Genomic DNA, 17,399 nt, shown 5'->3' with positions numbered 1-17,399 from the left:
ATTTATTTAGCTGCAATGATTCAACAGCATTTGTCTGACTTGGACTGCAATTCAAATATCAGACATTTCACTTAAAGCGTAGCATAGGCTGGTGCTATTGCTGTACACTGACTGCTGACAGCTGTGCGAATTTGATGATCGTTGAGGCTGTCTGGAGAGTAAATTCTAGGTTAAAAGCCCAATCAGCAATACAAACGTAAACAAAGGGCCCACCAAAAATAAATACATAAATAAAATAGAAATTTACCATAACTCTTTTAATAGGACTAAATACTAGGCCTATATAATACATTACATTATCTATGTGTTTATATCTTGATTGATTGATTGACATTTTTATTTCACAGTATGTAGAATGGTAGCCCCGAAACATCTCATACGTATGGCTAGTAGTAGCCCAAACATTTAGATTCTCGTAGAGGTTTTTTTCGATTCTGACGAATCTCTCCACGAGAGTCTAAAAGATAACCCCGCCCCTAACGTCGAAAAGGAACGTTTGTGCCTCAAAATCACTCTTACCTTGTACAAATGCAAAATCTAAGCTGCTTTAAATGTTGCCCCACTTGTTTGTGATCTGTGCGCACCCATATTAAATACCGCACATGCTTATTTTTCAATAAAAAAGGTATTTTAATCCACTCTGTCTCGGAATCTGGCAGCCATCTTGGTTTTCTCTCCATTGTAGATGCGCAAGAGAACCCTGGCCGCTAGGGGCGTGGGCAATGTTCTGTTGCGCATTTACAATGGAGGATTCCGAAACAGAGTGGATTAAAATACCTTTTTTATTGAAAAATAAGCATGTGCGGTGTTTAATATGGGTGCGCACAGATCACAAACAAGTGGGGCAACATTTAAAGCAGCTTAGATTTTGCATTTGTACAAGGTAAGAGTGATTTTGAGGCACAAACGTTCCTTTTCGACGTTAGGGGCGGGGTTATATTTTAGACTCTCGTAGAGAGATTCGTCAGAATCGAAAAAAACCCTCTACGAGAATCTAAATGTTTGGGCTAGGCTAGTAGGGTACATTTCAAACCGAAAAGCACTAGACTTGTTTACATCATGGTCCTCCATCCCCATATCAATATGATTATGCTGCTGCACATGAAAACGCAATAATTTGTTCAATACAATTCCGGATTGTGCCTTTAATATGTCGTCTGCCAAAAAGAACTGACCTACAAGCTATAACAACGCGTCGAATCGCGACTCGATTTAATTTGTAGATCTTTTTTTTCTCTTTTTCGTTGAGGCTGCCAGCAGGGGTCGCCAAAGTGCAGACTAGTAAGTAAGCTTCGGGAAGCAGGCAGCCTTTCTTGCTCATGCATTTGCTGCTGAGCCAACCAACCAGGCAGTCAGTCAGGTCACCAGTGTTGTGTTGCTGCTTCTAGCTTTGCGATGGAATGTTGCTGCTACGTTTCCACCGCCGGCTGGATGGTGATGAACTGTCGGATGCTCGGAGACAATTATGCCACGGCAGCAGTAGTCACTTATTTAGTTTGCTAGCCGTGAGTATTTGCATGGTCTTTCTATATCTGTTTATCACTTTGGCAAAGAATCCTAGAGATGACAAGAGATCATGTCATTGAGCATAACGGTGGTTAACGCTAGGCTAATTGGTTAGCTTGCAGAAACTGAGCGGACGGATAACGTTACCTTGTTCCAAGATGGGTAACCATACAGTCACCAGGTTCTCTCGTGTGTGTTTTCGCTGTCTTTAGTGACCTGCTATACGCCTGTCACATGAACATGTATGCTAAAAACATTGGTTAGCATTGGAAGAAAATAAACACAGCGGCTGTAGCTAACAGCATATGTTAGCTAACGCTAGGTAGAGTTGACAAATAGTAAGCAGTCTGCTACATTTTAAGTCTTAAGATGTGATGTGATGTGGGCATGATGTAACTAGAGATCCGTACTGAAATGTCAGTCTCTGTTTCTGGAAATGGCAATGTCAATCCCCAACAGTGGTGTTTGTTTTTGTTTTTGTTTTACAGATGATGCTCGAGACAGAATGATAGTAACCTCCACTACTGAATGGCAAAAATAGCATCTGATGACTTGAGTTGGATGACTAAACAGAACAGAAGATAAACTGTATCTGTATTGAGGAACTATTATTGCTGAGTTAGATGACTAAACAGAACAGAAGATACCTGTATATGCATAGAGGAACTGTTGCAAAGCTGCTGCTAAAACACTAACTGGAACCTGGCATGCTCTGTCTGAAGTGCATTCCATTCTGATTTTAAATATGGATCCTTAACTTATATTTCTATTAGTGGTTCTGTGATCTGTTTCACTTCCCAATTAGCTGTTGGGTTGTGTGTTCGGCCATTTTGGGGGCTTGTAACACCACATTTGTCTATATTGATTGAGTTAGTATAAGCCCCTTCAAGATGTTTTCAGCTTTGAAGAAACTAGTGGGCTCTGAGCCAGGGCAGTTCAGGGACAAGAACATTCCCGCTGGTCTGCAATCCATGAACCAAAGTTTACAGAGACGCTTCGCAAAGGGGGTCCAATATAACAGTAAGTATTCAAACTACTGATATCATTTGTATGTTATATCCTCCCTTATGAGTGGGAAATAGTTTCATTTCAGTGTCTTGTTAAGCTAGGCTGAAGTTAATTGAGCAATGTTATAAATTGTAATGGACGGTGTCCTATGCCCAACTGAGAAAGTATGGAAATTAATCATTACTGGGTCTTGACATTTTTTGCAGTAAGTTGCACAAAAAGTCATATTCTCAGGGAAAATGTGGGATGTGAAATGGAAATTGTGTACTTTCCATGTGTCATATGACATTTCTCACTTGTTTAGCTACCAGTTGTTGGTTTATTATTATAATTAATTTCCTTTCCTCCAAGTGAAAATAGTCATCAGAGGAGATAGAAATACTGGCAAGAGTACTCTGTGGCATCGACTGCAAGGCAAGAAATTCCTGGACGAGTACATACCCACGCAGGAGATTCAGGCTACGAGCATCCACTGGAATTACAAAAGTAAGAGTAAATCCAAGATTATTATTATTATTACTACTACTATAGTACTAGTCATTTGCTATTACCTGGTTCATTTTATATATCATTTATTTTCTTTGGCTTGTTTTATTTCAGTGGCCCCATATCAAGGTAAACGTGTAGACCAGCAATTTAGAATCGGTGGCGGCTAACCTGTATATGCCATTTGTGTTTATTATCGGAGTAGTTCAATAGTGAGTAACTTCCAGTCACCTGCCTCCCCCTAGTTACCCAGCTTCAAACCTTGTGCTTATTGCTGCTAGAGCAACATAATTTAATTGGTTACGGTATCATAATAATTACAGATAACAAACAAAAGGAGATTGCCTCAGTGTGAAATAACTGTGCTTGTCTCTCAGCTACTGATGACGTGGTCAAGGTAGAGGTGTGGGATGTGGTTGATAAAGGTGAGTGCTGATAAATGTTCTTTTGAAAGGAACTTGTATGTGGTGCTTATGAATGGAAGTTGCTGTAGCTACACATGGATAGTTGGTGTCAAGCAGGGGGTGGGGGGGATGTCCAGATCTGATTCTGGGCATAGAAATATTTTACATTGCTGCTGAGCCAGAGATAACTTTCGCTGTCCACTGGCGCCTGAGTGGGTGGTCTGTTACAAAATGAATTTACCACTTTATGCGTCCAATCCACAGGTCCAAAACAGCTGGATCTGTGCATTGCAGTAGTGTGTCATGACCACTAGTACAGTTCTTATTGTCTGCCATTACTGTCTATCTTGCTCTTTGAAATTATGTTATTGTAACACTTCAAATGACTGTGGGACTTACGGTTTGGACCCTGACTACAGCACGCTGGAATAAATAAAAACACACCCAGCTCATGTTGCATCTCCTGTTGTTCCTTTTTGTCTTATAGAATAGAAAAAGTATACTTGATGGTTAAATAGCCTACCACCAGAATGGCTGATAGTGAAGTAGACAAATGTGCCAGCAGTAGTTGGCTGGTCGCAAGTGTTCATTTCCCACCCTGGATTACTAACATCATGGATAACAACGTACATGGTTTGTTTGTGTTTAGAACTTATTGTCTTAAGTATTCATGATGTTTTTCTTTGCACCTCTCTTGCACATGTCGCAGGCCAAAAATATCCTCTACCTGAAGGTGTAGGTGAGCACCATTGTATAGTATGTAGACATGGACTTGCTTGCTGTGCATAGGGATTGCCTTTCCCTGTTATCTGAATGCAAATATTGTCTCGGTTGGTTGTTGCCAAGTTTGCAGTGTGGTTTGGCTGGTTTGCTTACTGTAAGTCAAATAAAGCCTGAGTGCTTGGATTGTTTAAGCTATGAACTAAAGTAAGCTGTAGCTAGCTATGTGTCCTCGAGGCTGTTAAAATTTGACTGAAAGATGCTTTTCAATAAGGAAAAGTGCTTTGCTGCTATATTTGTTTGTCTTCTATGATTATCTCAACTAAAGCAAAGAGTATCTCAACTGTCTTCAGAGTTCAACTAAACACATTTCTGCTGTCCTCTTGTTGCAGGCAAAGGAAAAAAGCGAGGAGAGAATTTGAAACTGGAGAATGAGCCACAAGAGGTGATTATCACATGACCATCATGTGTTTTTACAATTCATCCCTTTATGTGGGTCAGTGATGGTATCGGCTTCAGAAAGTCTTGGAGGCTGTAAATTATATATACAAGTCATGGCCAGTGGTGGTGTGGACTGTGGAGGTGAAGACCCCCAGTCCTAGTGTACCCCTTTTGGCACAGGATTGTGTACCGCCAGAGGCGTCTCTCCTGAGCCTCCACTATTGTGTTTCCCTCTCAGCTTTCCTGCTATCTATCTCAGTAAAGAAAAATACTGCCCTCCTACTAACCCTACAGAATGAACAAACTAACTAATGAATGTCGTCATCTTCAGTGTTTTATATGTTAATGTAGGATCATATGACATAATTTGAGATTTATTTGATTAAGTCTGATGAGGTGGCCCTGGATGCAGAGTTCCTGGATGTCTATAAGAACTGTAACGGTGTCATCATGATGTTCGACATCACAAAGCAGTGGTGAGAATGCTCTGCTCTGTTGTGTTGTGCCACATTTTTCAATGAACACTTAATGCTACTGTAGCATACAAAGAAGCACAACACTATTTGATCACAGTCAGCCGGCTAAGCTCAGATTTCTTAATGGCCGACTGAGCAGAGAATGCTGCAGTTTCAAACAAGATGAACACTGAGATCCCTTCATTTAAACAACATTTAAAACATCTGTGCATCCATTGTTTTGCCACACTAAGGGATTATTGTTTACATCACAGATTTGCATGGTTTTTAGTTTTGTTTATTTTCTTCGTTTTACAGGACTTTCAGCTACATTATGAGAGAGCTACCGAAAGTGCCCACTCACGTGCCAGTGTGCGTCCTGGGCAACCACAGGGACATGGGCGAGCATCGTGTCATCCTCCCTGATGACATCAGAGATTTAATCGCCGGGCTCAACAGGTAACAATAGCCAGGATCCATTATGGCAATTTGGAAATACGGGGCTGCAAAGCTGATTGTTAATGGGACCCCAACTTTCAACAGCTGTCACAGAATTTAAATCTTTGTGAGATGTTACTATAGACACCTTTATAAACACATTGGTGTTTGACGAAATGTATTGGTAAGGAATTTATTCCCAGATTGTATTAATATCCCCCGACTACAGTATGTGCAGAACTCTTGTCTTAGAAGTTAAGTTTAATGAAAAATCACGTTCATATTGAAGTCGTTTTAATTACATTAATCAAAAGCCATATGTCGCAATTTGCTTCACACTTGCATAACTTTTCACAGTAGATTGCACATGAATGTTTCTCATGATATGGAAATATCAGTCTTTGCAGCTGATCAATTATAGGCACGTTAATAATTATAATAAACACCAAAAACACATTTCCAGATTACCCAAATACTCTTTCAAGGACACTTCGACACCAACTCTGGGGGAGCCCGGGATTGAACTGAGAACCTTAGGGTTGCCATCCGGTCACTCTACCCCTGAGCCACTGCCGGAAATTATGGCCCCTAACTTGATTTAATCATGCGCTAACCACATTATTCTACACTCCAAAATCATAACTTTTCAATGTACTTACCTTTGACCTTTAAAATCTGTGACATTTTCCAGACCAATGGGGGCATCTTACATTCATTACGCTGAATCCTCCATGAAGAATGGATTTGGCCTGAAATACCTTCATAGGTTTTTCAACATTCCTTTCTTGCAACTTCAGGTTTGTATAGTTCTTAATGTTTGGTTAGTGTTACTAATAATTAATATGTGTAATATATAAGAATATGTATTGAATTGAATCTGCTGGTCAAATCAGTTAATTTCACTAGCCAATATGTTATAGAAGGCAATCAATTTGTACATTAATTGTTGACCAGCATTTTTATCGCTACTTTACTTTATGAATGGTCCACTCCTCCACAACAGGTCTTCATATATTATTGACGCTTGCGTAGCCTGAAGTAAGCTTTAAACAAGCTACATCCGGACGGACATACTGGCATTTAAGGTTGTAATAAGCACTGTACAGCTGTCTGAGTGTCTGTCGTGACTACCAGCAGCACTTGTGACTCTTCTGCCTATTGTAAGCTAAAGTATTAGGTAACATACTGTACAAGGCTAAACAATGCTGATGGTCTCTTTTTTCCCTTCATTTTCAGCAGAAATATTGCTCTAGATAGTGCTTTTTTATCATAACAGGTGGACAGTGTGAACATACCCTAAGCTTGCTTGAGTGACCCACTCCCCGTGCACACTTTGCACAGCATAAAAATAGATCCTAATCTCTGAAGCTGGCAACTGATTCAATTCCGACTTTATATCTGAGCTAAGTTTAATATGCATGCTGTGACTGTACTGTTTTAATGCACAGTTTGTCCATACATCTGTTTTGTACGTAGTATTGTGCACAGTTTATACTGTACAGTGTCAGTATGTATGTGCTGTGCTGTTTGTGTATCTGTCCTTACTTTGGGTTTTGTCATGTGTCTGTCTTTACTGCACATGTCTGTGCTTTACAGAGAGAGACTCTTCTGAGGCAGCTGGAGACCAACCAGCTGGACATGGATGCCACTCTGGAGGAACTGGGAGTGCAGCAGGAGACTGAAGATCAGAACTACGAGATGTATGAGCTTTCCTGCACTGTTGTGTGTGTATGTCCTTCCCTTCTTCCTCACTGTTTACTAATGGTAGTTTTGGATTCCACAGCTTCCTTGAGAACCTGGAAACGCGCACTAAAGCGTTTGCTGCTTCTCCAGGCCCAGCCAATGGACAAAGTCCTTCCTCAGGCTCCCAGTCCCCCATTGTTCCTCCCAGTGGGGCTTCGACTGGCAGCTCCAGCCCCAGCACCCCTCAACCCCCCATCCCCACCCCCCCCACACAGATCCTGATGCAGGCCCATCCTCCACCTGCCTCCTCTCCCCCAGGGACTCAAGCTCCTGTAGTCACAGCGGCTTCCCCTACCCCTGACTCCCAGACCTCAGCCCAGTCCCCCGAGCATCCCTCCCAGTCCTCGGTGGCACCTGGAACTCCAGCGTCTGCCTCCACTGGAGGCTCTGGACCTCAAAAACGAGGCTTCATGTCCCGCTGGTTTGGCGCCTCCCCTGCCACGGATGCTCCCGCCACTGCATCCGGTTAGTACTGGTTAATATATTTATAGTATATACAAGTTGTAATATATTATGCATCCATTCAATATCCATGCTGCTATGACACCTGACTGTCTCTCCGGGGATCAATTAAGTTTTATTTTGGAAGACAATGAAACTGGGCACTGGACAGTGAAAAAGTATTGCACTAGGTAGCAGATGCTCTTCTTAACTGCAAATTAAAACAGAAATTGGATGAACTTCATCTCCTAGTACACAAACATAAGCGAAGGAGTTGAAGAGTGAATGCAAGATACTGTATATATTTTTTATTTCACTATTTCCACTTCCACTGCATTTGCATCGCTAAAAGCGCTTTACAATGGTTCATTCATTCATACATGGGGAGGTGAAGCAGTCAACAGTCAACGCCAGCGTCCTCACTTCCCACATTCACACACCAATGTTGGCAAGCTCACACCGACCGACTCATTGTAGGGTTCAGTGTCTTGCCCAAGGACACTTTTGACATGTGGAATAGTGCAATAGTGATATGAACTACAAAGTATTTTTTGAAACTTTGAGCTTAAGTCAATGTTATGATTGGGATCCTTTGTGTACTAACTGACCGGAATTGAAACTGATTGATTCCATAAAAAGTGGTCACAAGATTTCCAGCCACATGAGTTGAGAAATGCAAAGCTTTGAAAAGGATCGAGTCACCGGCTGGTATTGGAATTTCATGTGATTTCACTTTTTCATTATATGAATCGTGCTGAATGTAAAAAGACACTTGCACAACTCACCCCCCCGCCAAAAAGAATTGTCAGTTTAAACAATTCGCAATTAATTTAGTTATTCACTACATACAGTGGTAGTCATTGTAAATGGCCTATTTGGTCTACTTTGCTTCAGTACTAACAGTTCTTTGTTATTCTCTGTCTTGGTTTCCTACAATGCATGCATAGTAGATATCTGCATGGTCAGGGTAAAGATTTAATCCCATTTTTTTATGGTCAAGGTGAAGCTTTAAAGTTTAAACCCTGTTTTTGTGTCAAAGATTCAATGTATTATTCTGTCTTCCTCAGAAGATTCGTCAGCGCCTGTGTGTCCTACCAACATTCACAGTGTGGATGAGTTTGTCCCCGACGAGAGACTGGACAAGAGCTTCCTGGAAGACAGCCTGCCCTCCAAGTCTAAATTGACACGGCCTGCACCAACCCATACTATGGACAGTGACAGGTATATCTCCCTAAATTAATTAATTCAATACTGTTGTCTCATCTCATTAGATATGGTTAAAAGTCGTAGGAGCTGAGTACTAAATGGGTAACACAACTGGACCATTCATATGCTGCCATGGCCGTTCCTCTCGTTAATAATTCGCTGTGCCACTCCCTTGATATGATTCGTTGGATTGACATTAAACTAGCAAACCTGAGTGTGTTTGTGATTGCGTGCAATACGACTGGATGTTTTTTTATTGATTGTCAAATAGCCCCGTGATCGTCCAAAAAAGTGTGTCAAGTTGCCCACCCCTGCTGAAAAGTAATTGTTAGGCTCATTTGCATAGATATTACAAGGAATTAAGGGGGGTATGCTTTATCTTTTTCAGAAGTGAGAACTCCACAAATATTATTCATCAGCTTTGTAGAGTTTAATTTCCAAATTTGTCTGCTCATTTTAAAATGTTCTGCTCATTTCCAATTTCACTCGTTCTTTCCTGTATGAGTTTTCTCTCCATATTGAAATGATTTATTTCTACTGAACTTTGTAGAACCACCTTGAGTTGTATAGATCACATTCTTCATCCACATTGTGGCGATCTGCGTCTTTAATGCTACTGCTACGTCACACTTTCCCACGCCTCTCCAGGAATTTCCTGAATAGATCAAAGGAGATGGGCGAGTAGTGCAAGCCGGCCCCTGTCAAACACTGTGTAAGCCCGCGTGCTGTTGCTGTCTGCTGTACACTGTCCCTAGTTGGCCTACCTCTGGGTAACCCGAGATCATGACAGCGGAGCTGTCAATGTTTAGTGGACCCCTCGGGACGGATGATGGGAAAATTAAGACCCCCATCAACGTTCCCTATTAAGAGGTTCACATCGCCTTGACGTGAGTGACTGATAGGCCGACATTTACATTTGACTTGACTGGGTTCCTATATTCACGGTGTAGGTTTAGCACGGAAGTGAACGGGCCATTCATGTTAACTGCTGACATACGAAATTCTTTTTCATTTTGGTTTTGGTTTCACTGTTGAATTAACACACTGCTGGTAAATGAATTACCGGTACTCTGTCTGAGCATATTTTCTTTATGGTTTATTATGTGTTTATTGTTTGCTTCCGGGTTTGATATAATCGTTTGTCAGTCCTGTGTACAGGTGTTGGTGGTATTATTTAAATATTGTTGTCAGACTGAGACGCTGACTGGCACCCCAGCAAACTGCGACATAATAAGTTGCACCCCAGATGGCCATACTGTAAAATGAATACCGGTATTTGGTATTCCTATTTTATTTCTAGTGAGCTCCCCACTTTTATATACAGATAGGCCTCAACTGCCTTCATTTGTGAGAATATGAATTATTTGAATTCACTTTATACTGGGTTTTTCAAAGATTTTCAAAAATGTTCTAAAATACAGAACAAAAATGTGTCAATCTACAGTAGTAGATAGGCAATTCTTTGTGGTTTTGTGGGACACTGTTGTATGATGAAATACATACTAGTTTAGTCAAACTTATCAATTTAGTCTATTAAAAAAAAATTGTTTGTGTAAAAAAAAAAAAGACATATTTATAAAGAAATCACACCTGTGTGAACTGAGTGGTGCAAATCCCCTCATAGTCACATAGGTGGGTTAACACGGACATTGCTGTTCCTTGGAGTGGTTGCACCACTCAAAAATCTTTATTCAACAATTTAAAGATTTTTGAGAGAGAGAGAGAGAGAGAGAGAGAGAGAGAGAGAGAGAGAGAGAGAGAGAGAGAGAGAGAGAGAGAGAGAGAGAGAGAGAGAGAGAGAGAGAGAGAGAGAGAGAGAGAGAGAGAGAGAGAGAGAGAGAGAGAGAGAGAGACTTGTACTATAATAATAATCTTTATAGAAAACATAACATGATAGCTGATATCTAGTTTACCGCCAGGGTTTGCGGTCTGTGTGAGTTCCGTAATGCTCGCAGCAGTCCATTAGTTTCAGGGCATATTGGATGCAGTATGAAAATGCAACGTATGAGACTCAGACTTTGAACATGATTATGGCTGGTGTCCAGAATGTTAATGTTCATGTAAATTACCCCTTTAATGTATACATTCCATTTCCCCATGCATGATTATTTTTGTGGACCAAACAACTGTGCCTATGGGTACCGAAACACAGTACGTACTGTATGCAACACCTGTCCCCATTCACAGAGTACTTATATTAGTTAAAACTGGAAACCCCACTTCTAACTAAATAATTACTCACCTACTGCTGCAGGTCCATAAATAATCCCAGTGTTGTTCAAGATGCATAATAATGATTGTCGCGTGGTTTAGCGACGACTACCACAGTCCACATACCACTATGAGAGGAGAACGACACTTTGGGACTTTTGTCATAGTAGCTTGTTTACAACTGAAACAGCCTTCCTGTGCAATAACTTTCTCTTCAAAATGTAATGTAATGATTAGTCAACACTAGTTTTATTGCTAAGTCTACTTACAGGACATATTTCACATTGCATTCTCTCATACTTTGGATGCTCGACGCAGCATTGTTTTGCTACGTTGCTACACACACACACACACACACGTGCGATACCGCACGCACGCAGCGCACGCAGCATTGACGTGTGTTGCTACGACGCAGCATTGTGTTGGTACGTGCTAGGCACTCATTGTGCAGGCACGCGCATTGTACACACACGCGCGCATTTCACGCATGCGCACACCACTCTACATGATACAGGTACACGGGCATTGCTGGCCATTGCTGGTTTCACGCATGCGCACACCACTCGTGATCATGATGACTGATACATGATACATGATACAGGTGGATATTGCTGGATGTAGGAGTGGTTGCACCACTCAAAAATTAGCTTATCAAATATTCCATAGAATTTTCCGCTAAGAAAATACACAGTAGCCCTACTCCCTGTCCTCTCCTATTGCTCTTAAACTTCTCTCTTTTCGACTGTGTCTCTATTATAGTGATGGCGATAACCCCATGGTGTCAGGTTTCCAAGACGAGCTGGACCCAGATGATTCAAAGCCTGTTAAGACCCAAATCAAGTCTCTGGACTCGCCCAGTAAACACATCACCCTAACCAGTGATGAGGAGGAGGCAGAGTTACAGGCCCCCACCGTCACACAAGACCTAGACTTGGAAAGTGAACCAGAACTGAAAAAGTAAGTTTGACCTCGGGATCATAGCTCTATATATCATCTGCCAGGTGTTCAACAGAGTTGACAAACGTAATGAACTCAAGTTAACCAGCATATTACTTGTTACCTAATTACTATGAAGTTGAAGTTCTTTTTCACACTGTTTCAGGCCTGTGATCAATATAACAAAACCAAAGGGGGCATCCAAAGCTCCAGAGCCCAAAACGGCTACCCAGACCATCACACCTGTTTCGTTCACCTTGACCCCAACAACAACTGAGCCATCAGGCCGACACCAAGGGAAGAAGAAGGCAGGTACACCCAAAGCCGAGGACTCTGACACTGACCTAGAGGCACCTGTTGCCCAGCAGATGCTCTCCTTCGTTATGGACGACCCCGACTTTGATTCTGAAGCATCGGATTCACCAAAAATAGCAAAGGTAAAAGTAGTAACTCGCTTGTGGTCATTTTAGGTCTTCATTTTAAGATTCCAGTTTTGCAGTAGTAAACTAAACTATAAGAAATCTTTTAGGGTTGGGGTTAGATGATAGGGAGGGATACTTGTCTTAGGTTCTTAGGCAATCAGCCGTACATATAGAATATTAAGATATATTATATAATATATTGTACTGTGGCAGTAAGTGCAGTTAACTGTTAGTTGCCTCCACTACAAACCATGGCCATTTCCTCTTCTGCCTTCTATACAAAATTACAAATCAAGCATTTTGCTAGATTGGTGGTGTTTGAAAGATGCTCCTGCACACCCCTACAGGACACATTCCCAGTCAGAGACGAGTTGCTGTCTGACCTTACTGACGATGAGCCTCAACCGACCACTGTCACTGAACCTTTGAAGCCACTGGGCATCTCTTTCAAACACAAGAACCAAACAGACCTGTTCGGCCTTGGAATCCAGGAAGAGCCTCTTGCAGCCATCAAAGACAGCAGTGAGGAGCAGGAAGGTCTGTCACTCCATCTGTATGGTTTTCTATGGCTCTGTCACTCCATCTGTACAGTATGGTTTTCTATGGCTCTGTCACTCCATCTGTATGGTTTTCTATGGCTCTGTCCATCTTTCTCTTTGTGTCTCCCTCTTTGTCATTTTAAGTCACTGTCTCTCATTTTAAATGATCTTTATGTGTGATTTAAGTTTAACATATTTAGTTTTCTTCTAGAGAAAGAAAGCAAACCCTCCTTGAAAGAGAAGAAGAAAAAGAAGAAGAAGACTAAAGAGGTAATGTATCTGAAGCTGCTTTGTTCCTTTGACTTTGTTTTTGCCTTTATAGTGATTATGCCGTTATTAGTTTTGTGCTAAATGAATATGATTATATTATTACAACAGCAATATAAAACCATTCCATTCTTCCCTCAGGAGGATGACAAGAGCAAGAAGAAACATAAACATAAGAAAAAGGAAAAAGATGAGCTGGAGGCCACAGATGACAAGGAGAAAGAAAAAAAGAAGAAGAAATCTTCCCGGACCAAGAAATCTGATGTGGATGAGCTGGAGGACTTTCTGGGTGGTGCAGTGGCTGCAACCAAAATAGAGGATGGTGATTATGAAGAACTCTAAAAGAGATCTCTTTAAAAAGAAGTGAAAACATGCTTTCATTTTAAAACCTCGAGCCGTGGATCATCAGTGGCGACCTTAGTGGTCGCTCTGAATAAACTCTTGTGACTTGTTTGTGCATAAGTCAGCAGCTGCAAGCCATACAGCAGAGGTAACCAACGACAACCCTGTCAAACACCCCAGGACGGTGGTACTTGTATGATGCTTTTCATTGGTCTGTCCCTCATCTGCACTACTGCTGTCACTTTCATTCTGACCAATAAGACTGAAGTATGGTAAGACAGAGTGCTCTTGTGATATAAAGATAGTGCTGGGTAATATGACAATTATCTATGGACGAAACATCTACTGTAAGTCATAATATTGTCATGTTTTCTAACTTAAACAATTCTGCCATACAGGACCCCAACTAGCATGAGGCTCAAAGATATATGAGCAGTAACGGATTCAAAAATCCAAGAGTCGCAGGGACATAGAAGTAAAACGATAATATACTGTATCTATTGTATCAGAGAACTTAATATATTGCCCAGCACTATGTAAACATTGATCATTGTTGGATCTACCATGAATTCTCCCCTATAACTAATTTGATTGAATATATTTTCTTCATGTTTTATTTTTCGTCGATACATCCTTTCTTTTGGGACCACTCCATTCCAGCTACTGTAGATAGGGTTGTCATTATGTCTGAATGTCTGTGTGTTTGGTGTAGTAATTGAGAGCATGCTCAAAGTGATGAATGACTCCATGGGCAAGATTAGGTGTTCTATTTTTGTCTCTATTTTTTTCTTACTCAAGTGGTGTGGCAGTTAATGGCAGAAATCTGTTTAGCTCTAGTCTTGTCTGTCTTTATTCAATGAAAATAATAATAATTGCTGTAATTGAATGATAGATTTTGCCCACTATACTAATTTGTAGGAAACCCACACACTATGAAAGCTAGTGATGAGAAATATCATGACATTCTGATTAGTGCAGCACACATTGTGATAATGTTAGTGAGTGCATACTTATACAGAAAATAGATTTGTATCTGAGACAAAAATGTTTGCTTCACTAAGTTTCCTTGGTCTGCAGACTTCCTACCAATTACTATAATTTTATCATTTGAAACCTACTTAACCACTTAAGTCCTATTTTATGCTTGGGTGATTTGAAAATACGGTAGCTGATCTACAAGCTCACAATGCATCACATTGTGAGCTTGTAGATGTACACTGAGCTTTTTTTAAAGGTTAAAGAATTGTTGGAAAATTCTGAAATTTTAGATCATTTATGAACATTTCTGAGAAATCTTGAAAATGGTTGCCTATATTGAATGTCCCCAAATAGGGCTGCCAGGGTTCATGTTGTTAACCTTAAAATGGCTAAACGATCATGCTTCGCCTGTGTCACTGAGGGCCAAGATTTTGTGGGATGAAAATACCTTTAAACTAAAGTGACATGGAATCCTGTATTTTCTGCCCTTCCCCTACTTCCACATCAACATCTCCACCATGAAGATTATATATTAAACCTTTGTGCAGATGCCTTAAACGAGGTTCTTACAATGGAGGGACGTGCCGCTATCCTCACAAATAATTTTAAGTGTTCTTACTGTAAACAAAGTCAGATTAATTGGAATACTAATTTCAGATGAGTTCAGAAATGGCTTTGGCCATTTTTATTGTTGAGAATTATTGCGCAATGCATGGCATCTTCCATGAAGCCTAATGTGTTAAATTGCAGTGTACCAATATGTGTTTGGTTGTGGGATTCTGCTTGTTTGTTTGTTTTTTCTTTGGATGTAAAAGCACACTACAATTTTAAAGTTAAAAAAAGTTATTAAAGAAAGCTGTTATATGTGCAATTATTGTTCTCTGTGCAACTATTTGTCAAATGTTTAGGAGCCGTGTCCACTGATTTATTTTTTTTCCCTACTGAAAATCGAAATGCCCCGCGCTAGCCTGGGAGTTGAAAATATTTTAGCTCGGCAGGCAGTCAGATGAAAGCGCCACACATGCACGCAAGGTGAATGGCCAGCGCCATGCCAAGCTGCTGGGGTCTCCAAAAACATGGTGCTCCCAATTATAAACCGTTAAAACAATGCTCTGCACTCAGGAAAAAACATCTTGGTGGACATGGACACTTATCTTGTTTCTTTATACCTTTATTATTTATTTCTTTATTTACGCATCTTTGTCTTATGGAAAAACATGCAGATCATGTTCCTGAAAACTGTTCCTAAAGGTTTGGATTTTTCTCACATTCATACAGACGTTTCATGCTGCTTACTGTGGACTCTAAAACTGTCATGGGGTCTGACTTGTTTTCGATGAACTTATCACCCAAGGTTTACATAAAACATAATTTTCCCTCTCTGATACGGAACTGCTGACAACTTCACCTACCTTCATGCATGTCTTCCCCCCCACCCCCCCTTTGGTCGGATCATGCCTCAAACTTAGTTGGGTTACAATAATTTTAACCATTTTCTAATCATGCTGATTAGAAAAAATGCTTTGCTGTTGATAAAATCAAGCCAGTTTGATAATATTTTTGATTGAGGAATATATGTGGCGACCAATTACTATGGTGTATGTTTTGACAGCTGACAGATTTACATATGTTCTCTTCCACTTACGGTTCCAATCTGTTTACTCTGAAAGTTATGTTGAATATGTCAGAAATTGAAACTATGCAGCATTGATCCTAAATACTGTATGCTCCACTATTTTGTCTATTGTCACATGAGGATAAATGCTGAAAGCAGTTTCAAGTGAAGCATGAGACTTATGTGTATAGCAAGAAACGAATGTATAAAGTGGTACATTGATATGTATATATTGGAAGAGGTTTGTTCCAAAATGAGATGTTCTCCATGGGATATACACATTTTACATTGAAATGGTAGAAAATTATCACTGAAACGAAAGCCAAACTCATCATAGATTATCAAAGTTATTGGCCACCTAAAGACATTGACTTACCCAAATACTTAATATCTCTGATGCGCTGACCTGTGCTTAGTACTAAATTTAAGATGAGTGCTTTCAAAATGGATGGATAGCATTTTGGAATTAAACACTTCGTTTATTTTTCACCTCATGACATGTTTCCATCTTTACACTGTGTGAGTTTGCCGATGTTTGGTTGGTCAATAAATGCAAACTTATTTCTTCATAATTGGTGTTTATTTTAATGAAGATATGGGGGCCTCCACTCCCCCTAAGAGTCCTGAATTAATCATTACTACAATTCCTTGCATTCTTGTAAGAATTAAGAAAGGAGTCAACATTTGACTTGCCACCAGGGTACAGAGGAACGGCACAGAGTTCAACAAACTTTGATTTTGTCAAAACTATTACTTTTCAAGAAATGTAAAAACAAACAAAATAACCTGTGTTGACTTAATATGTAGATATTAAGTACCAAGCTTTATTTTGTACTTTTCATTGGTCCAGTATTTATAAAACACTACAATTTAGAAAAATTTGCAGATCAGCACTGTTGTATGATGACGTTTTTGAATTATTTCATATTAGTTTACATTAATTTATTTTATAGACGTAACAAAGGTGTGATTCAATTACGAGTCTTTTGTAAGCATTTCACCTCAAAGAGAAGATGCAACATGTTGTGAGCTTGTAGATCAACCAAACGTACAGTATACATGGTTAAAGTGGTTCAAATGTTTTTGATGTAATAGTACAAATGGAACCAAACAGAACCGTTTGGTTCTATTTGTACTCTCATTTACAAGTGCAATGATCAATATTATACACACTGCTAAACCAATCCACTATAGTGTACAGTATTATACGTATACATTGTTCAGAGCTGGATCCCTGAATT

General features: G+C 40.2%; 1 protein-coding gene across 2 annotated transcripts; it reads left to right on the top strand.

Annotated features, from left to right (window-relative positions):
- Window positions 1-1,345: 1,345 nt before the first annotated feature.
- rabl6b (RAB, member RAS oncogene family-like 6b) lies at window positions 1,346-16,722 on the top strand. Of its 2 annotated transcripts, XM_083783927.1 has the most exons (17): window positions 1,346-1,505; window positions 1,995-2,526; window positions 2,866-3,000; window positions 3,378-3,425; window positions 4,114-4,143; window positions 4,517-4,569; window positions 4,953-5,041; window positions 5,339-5,479; window positions 6,150-6,255; window positions 7,055-7,158; window positions 7,242-7,666; window positions 8,710-8,863; window positions 11,819-12,016; window positions 12,162-12,432; window positions 12,765-12,954; window positions 13,168-13,226; window positions 13,365-16,722. In XM_083783927.1, exons 2-17 carry the CDS (start codon window positions 2,397-2,399, stop codon window positions 13,563-13,565), a joined length of 2,334 nt encoding a protein of 777 aa, XP_083640053.1. In that variant the 5' UTR covers window positions 1,346-1,505; window positions 1,995-2,396; the 3' UTR covers window positions 13,566-16,722. The 2 variants fall into 2 exon arrangements, with proteins under 2 accessions (XP_083640053.1, XP_083640054.1); XM_083783928.1 differs by lacking the exon at window positions 4,114-4,143.
- Window positions 16,723-17,399: the final 677 nt, after the last annotated feature.

The sequence above is a fragment of the Protomyctophum parallelum genome (genome assembly GCF_964188405.1).
Source record: "Protomyctophum parallelum genome assembly, chromosome: 15".
NCBI lineage: Eukaryota > Metazoa > Chordata > Actinopteri > Myctophiformes > Myctophidae > Protomyctophum > Protomyctophum parallelum.
Note: the sequence above shows the minus strand (reverse complement) of the source record. Positions and strands in the feature narration are given on the sequence as shown.